General features: G+C 42.4%; 1 protein-coding gene across 3 annotated transcripts in view; it reads left to right on the top strand.

The window, feature by feature from the left end:
• The window catches only part of Spata5 (spermatogenesis associated 5), a 173,177-nt gene extending 160,241 nt beyond the window's left edge, over positions 1-12,936 (top strand). For all 3 annotated transcript variants that reach the window (XM_031376652.1, XM_031376651.1, XM_031376653.1), the window contains one exon: positions 12,588-12,936. In XM_031376652.1, coding sequence (XP_031232512.1) covers positions 12,588-12,764 — 177 coding nt within the window. In that variant the 3' untranslated portion in view covers positions 12,765-12,936. The remainder of the gene's footprint in view (positions 1-12,587) is intronic.
• Positions 12,937-17,052: the final 4,116 nt, after the last annotated feature.

Consider the following 17,052-nt stretch of genomic DNA (forward strand, 5'->3'; position numbering starts at 1 on the left):
TTCTTAAAGTCCTGTATCATCATCATGAGAAGTGATTTTAGATCTGAATCTTGCTTTTCTAGTGTGATAGTGGGTCCAGAACTTGGTATGGTGGGAGAATTGGGTTCTGATGATGCCAAGTGACCTTGGTTTGTGTTATTTTCTTACGATCCTGGTTGTGTCAGAACTCCTAGAGTCAAGCTGTCTCTGGGATCCTGTGATTCTGGGATCCTATGACCCTGGGCTTGTTAGAGCTTGTGGAATTGCCTCTGGGTGTTTGGGACTGGCTGCAGAGTTTGTGCCCAAGGTCTACTCAGGGAACCAGCCAGCCCAGACAGACCGGAAGCAACCTCAGCCACTGGGCCAGTGGAGTTCCTGTGTGCCTGGTCCTGCTGGTCCCAGTTACTCCCGGTGTTTGGACAGATGTTGTGTCCCTTCCTCATGATTATTAATGTACACGATCAGCACTGGCTGCTCTTCTGGGAAACCCAGACTTAGATCTCAGCACCCACATAGTCACTTAGAACCATCTTTAACTCCAGCTCCAGGAAATTTGATGAATTCTACTGGCCTTCATTAATATTGCATACATACAGACATATATGTAGGCAAAACACTTGTTTATATAAAATAAAATATAACTTAAAAAATTAATGTTGGCCGGGCAGTGGTGGCTCACGCCTTTAATTCCAGCACTTGGGAGGCAGAGGCAGGCGGATTTCTGAGTTTGAGGCCAGCCTGGTCTACAGAGTGAGTTCCAGGACAGCCAGGGCTACACAGAGAAATCCTGTCTTGAAAAAACCAAAAAAAAAAAAAAAAAAAATTGTTGAATAGCAATGGAAAAGGACATCCAGTGTCAACCTTAGCCTCCCTGGGCACATAGCATACTTCCACATGAGCACATACATATACCATTCATTCATACACACAAAGATGTTCCAGTACAGATATTAAGCACAAAGGTTAAAAGAAAGAGAGGTGCTGCTCTGGGTGCAACATGAGTGTTGGTTTCTTCAAGAGGAGTTTCACTTCTCTGCCTTAACACTAATCATATGCAGGATTTTGGTTATTTTTGTTGTTTGGTTGGTTTTGAAATTGATATCTTCAAAGGGTTGCTGGGGAACTAAATGAGATAGTTCTTACAGGTACACCACAAAAGTCTAGTCTTACAGGTACACCACAAAAGTCTAGGTCATGAGAAAGGAAACATTGGGGTTCTTCACTGTAAGCCAAGTTCACAATCTTGTTTGAGATTTCTAAGAAGTGTCTGGGAGAGGAGTAAGGGTATCCTCGATGGTCATGCATGCTTAGTCCTTAAGTATGGTTCACTGCTATCTTAAATGAAATAGCTAATATATGAAAGCGGTATCTTATCTCTGTGCCAGCAACCCTCACAGTAGATGTTCATTTCCTCAGCTGGAGAGGCTTCAACCAGACTCAGGAGTAATAGGCTCCTTTTCCTTCCTGCGTCCCTATAGTTCTCCCTGGCTTTCTGTTGTGAGTCAGTGAGATTTAAGAGGTTTGAAATGTGCTTATTATATAACAGTGTAGTAGTTCTTAACTCCCTTTAGGTCATGAGACATTTTTATTCTGTGATGAGAGCTTTAAACACACTAGAGTCTAGACAAGTGCCAATGAATATGGCTAGTGGGTGTTTTCACAGGCTTCAGCTATATGCTATGGCCTGTCTAGATAGCTTTGAACCCTAAAAGATTCTAGTATATGGCCAACAATAGTACACAAAACTGATGAAATACCACTTGAAATATTGCCAAGTGTATGACTGTTGATTTATAATTTGAATTTAAACATTTTATTGTCAGTTTCTATACAAATGTCTTATAAAACAGTATAAGCATTGTCAGTCAGAGGAAAAACACCTCAAAATCCAAAAGTGAAGATGTATGAATTTATTCTGGATTCTGAGGATATCTTATCTGATGAAAATCGTGTTCTTTGACTTAGTATGTATTTCTGTACTGGGCAGGGGGAGGTGTCCTTTCAGGAAGATTACATTTTGAATTAGAATAATGTACATGAAGGAAGTGAAAAGTGGTCTTAATGACCAGTGCTGATACTTTCGTTGATTTGTCACTAGGACCTATCTCTAGTTCCTCCTTAGTTGACTATATGTGGGTTATGAAGCCTCTCCTCCTCCTTTTTAATATGAATAGCCATAAATACCACACCATGCTGAAAATGATTTCAACGTATGGCAGCACAGTACTTTAATACCAGCATCCAATGGATACTGAAGCAAAAAGGTCACCATGAATTTGAGGTCAGAGGGCTATATAAGTAAAACTGTTTAAATGAGCAAATGAATGGTGTCAACTCAGATGCTGATCATCAGGCAGTAAAGATGAGAACATAGTACATGTTCAAACTACCTCAACAGCAGTCTCTGCCATGCACATCTCTAGAGTCGTGGCAGAGAGATTCAAACCCTCCAGATTTATGAGGGATTCCTGGAGCTACACAAAGAGACCCAGTCTCAAAACCTGTGGTGCTTGTTTCAGGGCTCTCCCAACCCGCAAGGTCCCACAAATGACACAGCATCATAGGGTGTTTCTTGTGCCCAGGATGATGGTGCCTTTTTAATCTATGTTATCTGGCAATTCCAACAAGGGGCAAGGGCTGGGGCTAGGGGACTAAAAGGGCAAAAACTAGTTTTTGTATGTCTTCAGAGATAACAGGCTTGAGCAGGAGGTCTAACATGCTAACCTGAGGTATCTGGGAAGTAGAAAAGGGCTGAGTCTGTAAGGCCTTCACAGAACTTGTAGTACAAGTAGACATTTAGCACAGATAACTAAACCTTGACAGTTGTTGTCTTGAGACAGTGAAAGCAGCAGTTAGTTATGTTTGTGCGGGCCATGAAACACCTCCCACTGAGACACTGCATTGTACTGAAGGTAAGAGAGCACCTGGGAGTTGACATGAGCTTTGGGTTTTACTGCTGTGTTTCCTGGTACATGCCACCTTGTAGGCAGTCAGATTCCTTGAGTGACTAGAGAATGGGGCTCCTGCCATCTGGTCTATCTCAACACTGCACTGGAGTAGTTCCTTCCTACTCTGTTCTGTTCCATGATACCCGTTTTCTTTTCAAAACCCCTTTTTATCGTGTTATGATGGTTCACTTGAAGCTAAAAACATTTAAAATCCCATAGGAACAAATAATATTCCTGATCTTTCCAGCTCCAAACTTCTACAGGTTAGTTGATCTGTGTGTAAATATTCCTTTGTGTTTTTGTTTTGTCTTGAGATGGAGGTCTCCACTACAGCCCACACTGGCCTGGAACTCACTCTGTAGATCTAAACTGCAATTCTTGCCTCACATTTTAAAGGATAAGTGCTTCGTGCAACCCATAATTAATCCCTTCTACCACACAGCGTGGCTCCCTGAGCGGCTGGTAGCTGTGCCGGGCTCGCCTCCCTGTATCTGTAAAGTTCCCACTTCATCTCCCCCCTACTCCTGCCGAGCCTGCTGCGCTGCCTCAGATCCACCTTTCAAGCTCGCCTTTCAGCTGCGGCTCAGCTGTTCAATGGCCCGCCCTCCCTCCCATCCACAGCAGCATAATCTCCCAGGTAGCCTCCTTGAAGCACCTCCAGAGCATGCTGTTCACAAACAGCAAGACACCACTCTTACTGGGTTCCTAATCCCTTCCATACACAGGGAAGGAGGTCACAGGGCTGTGAGAGTGAAAAGAAAAGAGAAGGGGGCGGGCGAGCCAGGACAGCACAATGTCGTGCCAGTGCTCCAGCGGCTGCGGCACATTCAGCGCCAGCTGCAGCCCAATTAAGCTCAACAGGTCACAGGTGTTCCAGACAGAAGACGCTTTTAACAAAACCACTTTCTGAGAATACCTAAGAATTTTTTAAGCACTGCAGCCTGTTTCTTTTGGTGGATTTTTTAAAGCTATTTACTACACTTGAAATACAAAGAAGCTGAGATTAGGCCTCGCTGGATGGTGTGCTTTCTTCCTGCCAAACAGCAGGAGTAGCCCAGACAGCTTCTGGGCCATTGTGGGTTCAGTGTGCAGCTGTAAGGAAGGAAAAGGGTTCCCTGAAGTCCTGCAGCCTGCCCTAAGCAGCTCACCAGCTCCAGTAAGGAGCTGTACCTTTGTACTCTGAAGTCACCATCTCTCGGGTGCACTAGAAGTTAAACTGTACAGTCTTAAGCCATCCTGGGGTGTACTGTTAAACAGGGTATGAAATCAACTATCAAGAAGTAAGTTTTTCAAGGGAGAAGGGGAGTGTTTGGGCTGTAGTTCAATTGGTACAGTGCTTGCCCAGCATGAAGGAAGCCCTGGATTGGCCTCCAGCACAACTGGCATGGTGGAGTTTACCTGTGATCTTAGCACTGAGGAATTGGAGGCAAGAGAATCAGAAGTTCACTATCATTGTCAACTATCTACAAGTTCAAAGCCAGCTGTTACACATAATACTCTGGTGGGTGGGAGTTCATTTTGATGGACTAAAGATGTGTAGCTTGGTAGTAGAGCACCTAAAAAACAGGCACTCCATTCCATTACCAAAAAATAAGTTAGAGAGAGAGAGAGAGAGAGAGAGAGAGAGAGAGAGAGAGAGAGAGAGAGAGAGAGAGAGAGAGAGAGATGGCCCAGTGGTTCAGAGCACTTGACATATTTGGTTCTGAGCACCCTCATGGTAGCTTACAAAGATCCAGTTCCAGAGGATTCAACTCCCCCTTCTGATCTCTCAGGTATATACATTTATATACTTGCAAGCAAAACACTCTTACGTATACATATATGTATATTTGTACATATATGTGTTTGTATCTTTTTTTAAAAAGTACTCAGGCATGGTGGTGTACTTATTTAATCCCAGCACTCAGAAGGCAGGGGCAGACAGATCTCTGAGTTCAAGGTCAGGTTGGTCTATAAAGGGAGTTCCGGGAGAGCCAGGACCACACAAAGGAACCCTGTCTTGGAAAAAAAAAAGGAGGAGGAGGAAGAAGAAAAGAAAAAAAGTAGAAAGGGCTTTCCCCATCTAAAGTCACCTAGTCCATTTGAATCTGGATCTGTTAGGTCCACATGCCCACCTCTTCTGTCAAGTATGAAGGTCTGCGTGTTGGGTGACCTGTTGGTTGTGTCACTTTGGGGATAACAGTGTTTTCTGAGGTAGTTTACCAGAAAAGGTACCTAGATCTTAATGCTTTGGAGCAGGAAGCAGCTCCTGCTTCTCCGCCACTTGTACCCCAAGACATTTGCAACAGCACCTCTACCTCCAAGCTTCCAGCCTCGTGTGTGCTGTTTCCCTGTTGTCACTGTCACTGTGCTAGTCTGGTAGCAGAGTGCAGATTCCCACAAGCCTTGGCTGGACATGGAAGGAACTACATAAGTTACTGCTTCTGGGGGCTGGAGAGATGGCTCAGCAGTTAAAAGCATTGACTGCTCTTCCAGAGGTCCTGAGTTCAATTCCCAGTAACCACATGGTGGCTCACAGCCATCTGTAATGTGATTCAGTGCCCTCTTCTGGTGTGTCTGAAGACAGGCAGCTACTGTTTACTCATATACATAAAATAAATAAATCTTTAAAAAAAAGTTACTATTTCTGATGCTACATTTACCAGAAAAGACTGATTCCACTGTGAAACTGAAAGGAACAAGGGAAGGAAGGAATGGCTCTAGCACACAGGGAATAAAAGTTCAGGAAACTGCCAAACATGGTCATGGTCTCCTTCCTATTGACTACTTTTTAGTAGTCAGCATTTGCCTGGACTTACTCTTTAGCACGTTTTTAAAAGCATTACTGTCTTCTCAGAAGCCTTGTTGGTTATAATGTTTCTGTTGTCCTGCTTCTATTGTGCTGTGCCCAGACACCTGTTTAAACTTTGCCTCTGTGGTGGGTTGGAGAAAAGAACCATAGCCTGTATGGAACAGGTTTCCTTTTTCTCCACAGTGAAGTAGGACATGTTCACAATTCCACACAGTTGCCTCTTTGCCCTTTTAGATTCAGAAATGAAGTATTTAGATTTCCCTGGTCAAGAGCCTTCTCATCCTGAGGCACTGCTTCCACATGCAGCTTGCAGCAGCACTGTTACTGTGTGGTACTAAGGGTACTGCTGCTGCAGAAGCCCACATAGAGAATGAAATTCATACTCACATGAGCCTCTATCTCCACTGCCAACTACTTTTCTCACTTAAAAAGACTCACTGTTAGGTGAGCCTGGTGATTTGTAGAGGGTGTTAGTAGCAGACTCTTCCTCTTTGGTGTTCATCTCAGATTCACCTAATTCTTTGTCATGGTGTTTCTGTGTGTCTTGTGTTTTTATTAGATAACTAATCACCAGCTCTATTTTAACTGCTGAATGAATGAAAAGAAAATTTGTTATGTGTAGGCACCAAATAAAGTGGTATGGCAGCCATTGAAGCAAAACACATCTTAGTCTGGCTCTGACAATGAGGTCTTGGGCACAATCTACTTGTTTTGTCTCATATTTTTTTCCATTCACACAAACATGTTTCAACTTCCCAGCAAGGCATATATGAAAGTTTAGGTATTTATCAATTCATCAAAACTGAATGAGATTATTATACTGTTTTGTGTTTGTAGCCTGCTGGCCAAAGCACCCTTTCTGGCAGCTTGCCGATAACTCCCTTTAAAAATGAAATCTGCACCAATGGGGGAAAGGGCTGGCTTCTGAAATGCTTTTTGCTAAAGAAGCTCGAGTGGCCAAGTATTTTCTTTCTCAACAGGGTAATATTCCTGACTGTCTATGAGTCAGACTCATCTATTTGCCTACACATCTCAGCAGAGTTCTTCTGTGGCCTCATGAGAAAAGGGAAAAACTGAAATGATTAACTGTTGCTGAAACAGTCCTTGACTGTGACTGGTTTGGGGCATGATTGTTCTTTGTAGAAACATCAGTCTATGCAAACACAAACACATCTCATTGAGTGGTAGTTGTTTTTTAATAGACTTTATAATATAAGCTACCAAACAAGTTTAGTTCAGTTTAAAGGCCTTTCCTCAGAGGCTCATCCCAGATAGATATGTGGGCAGGCCGCACTTGATGGTTGTTGCAGGGTCCTTTCACCAGGAGAAACACCCATTTGGATGTTTGCATGTTTCATTTTTAGCAAACTTCCATTCAAGTCCTCCAAACTAAATATATATTAGTATACATTTTTGCAAAAACTGTCTCTGTCCCTGTGTGACAAATCTTGATATCCTGAAAAAGGGTCTCTGAGAAAAAATAATTTGTATTCTAGACAGAGTTTCTAACTCCTGCAGGAGTGACTAAAGCCACTATAGCACTCCAGATCCAAATACAACATGATAATAAGCATTGTTTATTTATTTCTTTTCATTTCAGGAACTTGAAAATGTAACTGACAAGAGTATATAAAAGCACTACAGATACTAGCCTCAGTGCAATAGCATGCATATGTAGATGCCTGATGATAAATAAACGCATGAGACTGTGGCTCTTATCTGACTCTCTCCCTCTTCTTTGCTCCTTGCTATGTCTGGTCCTTATGCATCTATCGTCAGCCCCTTTCACTTTGTCTCTATTCTGAAATACGAGAGCAGAAATTAAGGATATAAGGAAGGGCAAGAACTGTGCTGTTGGCTTTGAGTAAGTTTTCTGGTATAGTTAATTCAAGATGGCCCATAGGATGAAGGTGCTTGTTGCTAAGCCTGACAGCCTGAGTTCAATCCCCAGGACACGGATAATAGGAGGATTGACTTCTGCCCTTTGTCTTCTGACTTCCACATTTGTGCTGTGGTAAGCACCCACACCCTTAAGAAATAAATATAATAAAAAGAATTTTCCAAAGAAAAAGAATATCAACAGTAAAAACTATTGATAGTCTGCTAAAAATAGGAGAGGAGAAGAGTTCTTTGGGAAACACTGGATGTCTTTGTCTCATTCCAGATACTGTGTCAGATTGGCAAGCTAATTGATAGGCACTACCCAGTTGCTATTCACAGTTTGGTTGCCTGTGGAATCACATGTCAGGCACATGGATTTGTAAGACAGGACTTTCTCACTGTGTCATTGTATATTAGAAGGGTCAGACCAGCTCCCAAGGCCCTATAAGGGTACCAAGCCCATACTTGCTGGTGGAGAAGGGAGTGGCTTACATCCCAGAGGCTCCACATCCTAATGCGCTACCTAGGAGATTATGCTCCAGCATGTGAATCTTGAGGACAAAATACTAGCATAAGTGAGTTAAAGCAAATTGAGCAGCTGCCATTGCTGGACTTCTATTATCAGCATCCCAATTCGTCTGCCTATTCTGAGTGGAGCAGATCATTTTACATTGGCCTAGACTTTTTTTGATCATGGAGTACTGGTCATTGATAGCTCCCAGGGAAATGTTGGCCTGGCCATTGGAGCTGCTTTTTCTTTTGCTGCCATAGCACACACATGAAAGTCAGAGGACAACTTTTGGTAGTCATTTCTCTCCTTCTACCATGGACTCTGGAAATCAAACTCAGGCTTGTGCAGTGAGACTTTTACCTACTGAGAGACCTCTCCAGCCACCTCTTTCTCTCTCTTTGTGTCTTTGGTGGGGGGGCTGTCTGTCTAAATTCTTTCCAAAACAGCAATGTCTTCCTTTCTACACAACATACTCTGGTTATCCTTCCTGGGAATCAGGGTGTCTCCATCCCCTGCTGGTATATAGTGATGAAAGCAGATACAGTTCCTCACACCTCTAAATCCTATACTTGACCTTTTGTAGTTGCTGCACAGAGCAGCTAGTCCATTGATGTTGACTGGGGAGTGAAAGCCTAGCTGAGAAATCCATACTGTCGTCTGTCCTGTTCTTGATTGGATATTGCTAAGTACATGTGGTATGAAAGCAAATTAGCAAGAAAGAATTGTGTAATTTGGTCTTCCAAGTATTCCCTATCATGGTACAAGATAAAGATAAATGATACCAAGAAACAAGGTAAAGTTTGTTGAAGTGCTAAAACTCATCAGTAGATATACTACACCAACTCCTTCCAGAGGTGTCCAGTTGGTGACACTGTGGCAGTATTTTATCTAGAAATGAACTGAGATCTATGAGTTTAGTTACCAGAACATCTCATAAAACTTGCAGCTTACAATTCTGTGTTAGCCACATTCATAGCTTTTTTGTGGGCCCATGGGCCCATCCACAGGTTGGATACAGCTGTGAGGAGGACTCTGACATGACGCCCAGTATTCAGCTCGTCTCACAAAGTAGCTACCTCACAACGTAGACAAAGTATTTTTATTAAAATCAAGGCCATTCTCAGATGTTAATACATACTAGAAGCTCCAGACTATAAGCATCTAGGTAAATGCTTTCTTACTGTTCCAATTTAATAACTGCATTCTGACAAAAAACCCTGCCAAACCAAATCATTTGTTTTCTTTTCCCAATGTGCCACAGTCCTATCCACCGACCTACTGACCATGACAACCAGGTTCCAGGCATCCTTTTTTTTTTTTTTTAAACTTAGTACAGCTTGCTTTTTTTTAATATTTATTTTGTTTATTTTATATGTATGAGTACACTGTAGCTGTACAGATGGCCATGAGCCATCATGTGTGTGTGTGCTGTTGAACTCCAGACCTCTGCTGGCCCCGCTCGCTCTGCCAGCTTGCTCCAACCCCACTCACTCCCACCAGCTCGCTCTGGCGTAATTAACTGTAGCTGTCTTCAGACGCACCAGAAGAGGGTGTCAGATCTCATTACGGTGGTTGTGAGCCACCATGTGGTTGCTGGAATCCGAACTCAGGACCTTCAGAAGAGCAGTCAGTGCTCTTACCCGCTGAGCCATCTCGCCAGCCCTCTCCAGACATCCTTTTGATCATCTCCTTTCTTATCAAGTTCCCCTCCCCAACACCACCACCACACTATATGTACCTTCTTGTGGTCAGTATGTGCTTTAGTAAGTGTACAAAACTTAAGGCATCAGTTACAGAGCAAATGAATGAGTATAGAATTAGTGTTTGTCTAACATTTATAGGAGATATTCAGAAAATAGTTATGTTGCTCTAAATCTTAGATTGGGTCAGAAAAATGTACTACTGACCCAAAGTCTAGCACTTTGCTCTTTCCTTTATCAAAGAGAGAGCTACATTCTGAATATATTCTCTATACTATTAAGAGAGTGAGGAAGGAATACTTTAGCACCCAGTACTCCCTGCTTCTCCAGTGATGCTTATATCTTGTCTGGATGAAGGAGGTACTAAGGTGAGTTGGTGAAAGGACTCTCCTATTAAGGCCTCTCACCTCCCCTTGTGGAGGTGCTCAAGTTCCCACTGGGATCATCATGTTGTATTTGGTATGTTTTCTGCCTTAGCAATTTTGTAGCCACTTTATTTTCAGAAAAGCATCAACATGCTTCAGAAAAGCAAACCTACTGTAATTAGCTTATGTGCTCATTAATTAAGGCCAGAACTAATAGGTATACCTGTGCGTGAATGTGTGCGTGCGTGTTTGAAACCTGTCAAAAGCAGGCTAAATCCCCTAGAAAGCTACTTGTATCTGCTTGCCTAGCTAAGCAGAGGAACCATTTTCAGTTAAGAGGGCAAACTGTTTCACCTAGCCTTTGTTCATCTATATAGGGTGTAGCTAGTATGACTCCTCATTCATTTTTGCCCTGAAAATTGAAAATCTGTTTTCATCCAGTGGGCCTGTTCACCACAGTAATGCAGTGCATCTTTGGAACAACACTGGCTTCCACCTGCTTCAGCTGTCTGAAATCCAGGGAACCTTCCATCCCTAGTATTTTCCTCTCATGCTCGCATTCTCTCTGTATTAATTCTACTTTCTCTGCAGTCTTCTCAGTTCTCTCAGCTTTCCTCCCTGAGGAAGCAGGCCACTTTTTGATATTTCCTGGAGTCAAGAGCTCATAAAGAGATACAAGAAAGAAATATCTCATATGTTGATCATACAGCAAAGACTGAAAGAAATGTACAAACTGTGCTGTGATAAGGGGTTTGCTGATTAGCAGGGCCTCACTGTGCATCATAGTGTCTCTGTTAAGGGGTCCTCCCTCCCAAACTTCACAGGTAGCCTATCCTTAGCCAAGTGTGTTGGAAATGGGGCCAGAGGTATGGTGTCATGTTTTGTCCCACCGCAAACAAAACGCAGAGCATTAGACTCTGTTTATCCTGTACCACTGCTGTCAGGTGCTGGGCTGGAACAAAGTGTTGATACATGACTCAGGAGGTGGGAAAATACAGTCTAGCATGTGGGAGGCCAAAGCTGAGGTTCCCTGACTCCCAGGAATCCAGTAGACACTGGAAAACTACACAGAAGCGTTAGGAATGGAGGGTTGGGTGTCCCTGGGCCTGCGATGAAGATCCCTGGGCTATGGGCTCTCAAACACCCGGACATACAGGCACCACTGGGTAGAGGGGAAATTGGGAATGAAGTTGGGGACCTGCAGGTGAGGATGAAGACAGGGCCAGGGGAATGGGGAACTCTGGCTTAGCTCATTTGCGATTGTCCTTAGCTTAGTAGCATTGTCTGGGAGTGCAGAGGGGCCTTCTATGGGAGACTTAGGCTGTGGCTCTGTAGGTGAAGGCCTTCTCCATGCTCCCCATGGCACTTCTTGATGAAAGAGACAGTCCTTGGTTCCAAACTGTTCACCTTGTCAGGGTGGACCAAAGATTAAATACCTTTTGCAAGGAGGAATAGATGTACCTCTAGATACCTCATTAGCATGGAGAACTCTTGTTTGGGGCTACATGATCACAGGTCACATTTCCTATGTATTCCAGGCAGGGTATCTGGTAGGGAACAGGGAGCTGCCTACCATCTCAGGGTGCTGGGGACTCTGAACCCACTTAACCGTACCAAGTATCCTGGCACAGTCCACTGTCCCACATGCCTGTTTGTCATATAGCTTTGTGCTGGCTCTAGTTTGCTCTGGAAAGAAGGAAAGAACAGACAACTCTGTATATGGTTGCTTTATCCATATGTAAACTTAAAAGGTTTGCATAATATGTGAGGCCCTGGGTCCATTTATAGTACCATCAAAACACCAATTTGAGCAACTCCCAAAATGATGCACTCATAGTGCAGAAGTCACACCACATGTCAGAAGCTACATCCAACATGAAGTCTCACGAACAGAACCTGAAAAATGACAACACCTATGGGCATGCTAACATGGAAAGCCCACAAGGCCTCAACCTCAGCAGCTAAGTAATTCTACAAGCAAGAGAAATAGTCTACCCCCAAGCAGAGCACACAGAGAGTTTTATTTGTGTAATTCCAAATGATCAGCCCTTAAAACATACATACAAGAAAGACTATACAGACTGAGCAAATTGTACTTGCATATTTAGAACTACACACACTCAAATAAGAAAGAAATAGAGACCATGAACTTGAAAGAAAGCGGTGGGGTACATAGGTTTTAGAAAGGAAAGGAAAGGGAGGAATGATTTACAATCTCAAAAATAAAAAGGGTTTTGGTTTTTTGGGGGATTTTTTTCCCAATACAAAGTTTCTCTTTGTAACAGCCCTGGCTGTTCTAGAACTCTTAAAGGGGTTTTTTGAATGTCATTCCAGAAATAAATACGTTGAAAATAATTTGTCTACAAAAAAGTACTAACTGTTTTCTGCCTCCTTTTATTTGTTCAATTTCAGATCATAGCAGTCTGCAAGGAGGCCGCTCTCCTAGCTCTGGAAGAAAACATTAAAGCTGACTGCATTATGAAGAGGCATTTCACTCAAGCCTTGAGCATTGTGACACCCAGAATCCCAGAGTCACTGAGACGCTTTTATGAAGATTACCAAGAGAAGAGTGGACTACACACAGTCTAAGAGATACTTATGTGCATATGTTTTCTAGAGAAAAGTTTGTTTTCAAATTTTGTCTTGAGAGTGTTTACAGTTTCTTAATAGGTAAATGTTTGAAATACCTTCACTGGTGTTAAAGAGCCAGTGTTTTGAATCATTCAAGTATAATAAACATTTCTCTGGGCATGAGTTCAAACCAGTTTTACCTTTTGATTTTCAACACTATATATTTACCCTTGTTTTATTTCCTTACTGCAGAGTTCTTGTCAGTAGGATAGTAGAAGTTTATTTTATACAACATGGAAAATTATTTGCATAAGGACATCATGAAGAGTATCATCAGGTCTCTGCTTTAAAGATTTTGTGAAGCCTAGGTTGGCATCTAACTCTGTGTATAGCCAGGGAGGTTGGAGGTTGTGACCTTACTTAAACTTCTGATTCTGCTGCCTCTACCTACCAAGTGCTGGGATTATAGGTGTATTCCCCTGTACTTTTTATTCACTGAACCTTGGACCTAGAGCTCAGTGTATGCTAAGAAATTGCTCGGCCAGCTGAACCATATCCCACCTCTCATCCACACTCTGAAAGACCAGCCAGGTTTAGTGCCACATGTACTGTTTCTGTTGCTGTTGTTGTCACCTGCATTTATGACCAGAAATCATGAAATTATCACAGATACTACAATACCCCTGGAAGGCTTATAAATTTTAAAGTGTAAGGCCAGTTCAAGCCCAGAAAGTATTCTCAGCTTTTCTTAAGATACTGTAAGGAATTCAAAACATATACCAGTTTTAATATATAAGTATATGCAAGTTGCCAGTTACTTTTTGGTTAAAATTTATACAGGACTAACAAGATGGCTCATCAGGTAAAGGTACTTGCCACCAACCCTAACAACCCAAGTTTGATCTCTGGGACCACATGGTGGACAGAGAGAACCCAACAAGTTGTCCTTTGACCTTCACATATGTACTGTAGCATATACATTCACACACACAACATTTTAATGCTACATAAACCTTCTTTAAAAACTCTGTCCCAATGATTCCCCAAACAATCTAGCAGCTAGTGTTTGAGAATCAGCCAAGTCAGGGACTCCTGACCATCACCAGTACAGGTACAGTTCTGTGGCTGAAGTTGTCTGAAGTCACATCACAGCTCTTCCTTCCATCACTGTTCAGTGTACTTGCAACATTGGTCACAGAACATCACTTAAGGAATGAAAAATGTTACTATTTAATACTGTACTGTCAGATTAAGTATTTTATTTACTTAAATGAAATTATATCAAAATGTTTGATCAAACATACTAGGCGCACTTCAAATGTGACAGTGTAGAAAATGTCATCATTCTAATCATTTGATTAGAATTGAGCTTATGGCACATGCCAAAAATCCTAGCACTTGAGAGGTAGAAGTACAGAATTAGGAGCTCAAGGCCAACCTGGGCGACATAGTATGAAGCCAGTCTGGACTACATGAGATCCTGTGCGGAGATAAAGAAATTAGGCTTACACGCTATGATAAACAGGCCTCAAGGCTATTTTTGTGCTCCCATTTTCATTTTAGTTACTTGTAAGTAAAATTGTGAAGAGGAAGGGCTTCAGGTTCTCCCTGTATATGACCTAGAATCCACGAGAGTAAGAGAAAGTCTGATTCCCCAAGGACTGGGCAAGAATCTGAAGAGAACACCTTTCCCCAGGAAGTACAAACCAGAACTTGACCTGACTCAAGCCGGGTAAAGAAAGGTCTTGGCCAACAAAGAAGTTTGGGTGTTGCCACATAAAAAGCTGTAACTGAGCCTCAGCTTCACATACTACCCACTTCTGAGCTCTCCTCTCCATACCCCACTCTCACAGTGCTTGGGTAACTAGAAGTTCTTCCTCTGGCAGAGGAAACCACAAAAACCTCATCCTTGCCCTGTGCTTTGGATATTTGAAAATACAGTGTTGAGTTTGAAACACCTTCAGATTCCCACAAAAGCAGGAGTCCATGCAAGAACTGTCATTAAGGTGGCCAGCAGCTTCACTAGTTTCAGGAAGATGCCTACACCCAACTATTGGAGGTTCCAAGCAGCTGACATCCACAGCACAGGGTTTGTAATCCCCAAGGATGAGGATCAGGGGATACCATGTAAACAGGTGCAGCCACCTCAGAAGGCAGCCGTGTAGTCTTGGGTCTCTAGTATGAACAACGACAGTTTGAAGAGGTTTAGAACAATAGACCTACCTGTACCTGTAAGAACAGTTGAAGTGTCAGAGAAGTCATACAATAGAACACAGTGGCATTTGAGAATAATCAGAGACCCAGTTGAGCAGAAAAAAATCTTAGAATAGTCTATAAGATTTAAAACATGTAAATGTAAGCCTACATAGCAAGGCCCTGTCTCAGATAGAAATTACATGTGTATTGCTTCAGTTTTAAGTAGGCCTTAATGAGCATCACAATCCATGGACTTGCATCATAATCCATGGCACTCACATCCTGTCTAAAGACTCTGGAACATTGTATACAAGGATGAAATGCAGAATAAATAAGATGTAGGAAGAGATAGACCTAGGAAAGTTAATGTGCTGATGGAAGTTAATACCTTGCAGCTCAGAACACCCTGAACCTGGTGATCTGTTTCTGTGGTACTGTGGTGGTAGTCCAAAGGACATGGAAGCTCAGAGTTGAAAAGGATTTTAGAACACTAGTCAGAGCAGAGGAAGCCCTGATGGTAAAGTTCTGAGTGGATGCATGTCATTGACATGAACACGGCCATGGCAAGGACTGGGTAAATATGCATGTGACTTGAGAGGGAGCTGTAGTGTTAGCAAGTAACCTGTGTTTAACAGAAGCTAGCAACTGCAGCTTCCTCCTGGGTTTGCAGCCTGAGCCTGCTCAGCTATTAGATAATCTCTACCAAGACCTCCTGTGATGTACGTAATAAACATAATGAGACCCTAGGTTGCTGTAGCTGCCTTCATCAGTGTGCACACCCCAACCTGGCCCATTTTCCTGTACATGTGTCTGTGTCTTGTCCTTTCTCATTACTGCAGTATACCTAGTCAAGGTTCCAGGACTAATGCTACATGTATGGGTTTCAGTAACCCACCCTATATCTTCAGTTTTACCATAAATGGAGCTATTTCCTTACTTGGCTTGTGCCCTTTTTGCACCAGTACTGTTATAAAGCACACCAAAGACCAGGCCAGGTGTTAACACTTCTTGTTTATGCCAGCCTTTGTCCCAAAGGCTCTTGTTTGTGGACAAGTGGAACATGATCATACTGTTTATCTTTATTGTGCATACTACAGGGCATTGCCTATTTACGTTTAACAGGAAGACAACCAGCTTTTTGTCTTCATATGGCTTACCTTTTGACATCTGGTCAGAAGTTTGTACTTGTGAGTCATTCTTTGGGCGTTTCAGGGATATTGATAGTGACCTCTTCATAGTGTTCCAAAAAGTTTAAATAATTGAGGTTTTGTCTTTTTAGCTAACATTAAAAACATGTTAGGCTTTTCCCTTTTATCTCTTCATAGCTGATAACTCACACTGAACTGTCCTGAAAATGGTTCAGTTCTTATCACTAATGTGTGAGAAAGGTAGTTTGTGTTTCGATTAGTTTAAGACTAGGTCTCATTCTATGCCCCAAGCTGGTTTTCAACTCAAGGCAATCCTCCTGACTCAGGCTCCCAGGACCTGGGATTACAGGCTTGAGTATCTGTTGAACATATCCTAATGAGAAGACAGCCTCAGAAAAATCCCTAGAAAGCTAAAATGAAATTCTCTCCTAGTCTGTCACTATGTAACTTTCTCAAAGGGAAGCCATGGGATCCTTGCTTACTTTCTCCTTTTTTCTGGAGTCCTATCTGGAAGTGCATAGGTGTTTAACTTGCTTGTTCCTCTCAAGACAACATGAGCATATCTCAGAAAACACAAATAAATACTTTATTTGAAAACAACAGGGAACTGAAACTTAAATAGTAGCATTTTACATCTTGATGCCAGAAGCATCAAAACCTGAACAATAAGCCTCAGCTGAGGGCTGGAGAGATGGCTCAGCAGTTAGGAACACTGACTGCTCTTCCAGAGGTCCCGAATTCAATTCCCAGCAACCCCATGGTGGCTCACAAGCATCTGTACTGAGATCCAATGCCCTCTTCTGATATGTTTGAGGACAGCTATGGTTGTACTCATATACATAAAATAATTTTTAAGTCAGTTGAATGCTATTTAAATGAAGGATATTGCTAAAGGAGTGAACTCAGATAGCAATTAAAATACTTGTACCAGTACAAATAAGAGTTAAGACTATCTTTGAGCT

The sequence above is a fragment of the Mastomys coucha genome, unplaced genomic scaffold (assembly GCF_008632895.1).
Source record: "Mastomys coucha isolate ucsf_1 unplaced genomic scaffold, UCSF_Mcou_1 pScaffold17, whole genome shotgun sequence".
Taxonomy (NCBI): Eukaryota; Metazoa; Chordata; class Mammalia; order Rodentia; family Muridae; genus Mastomys; species Mastomys coucha.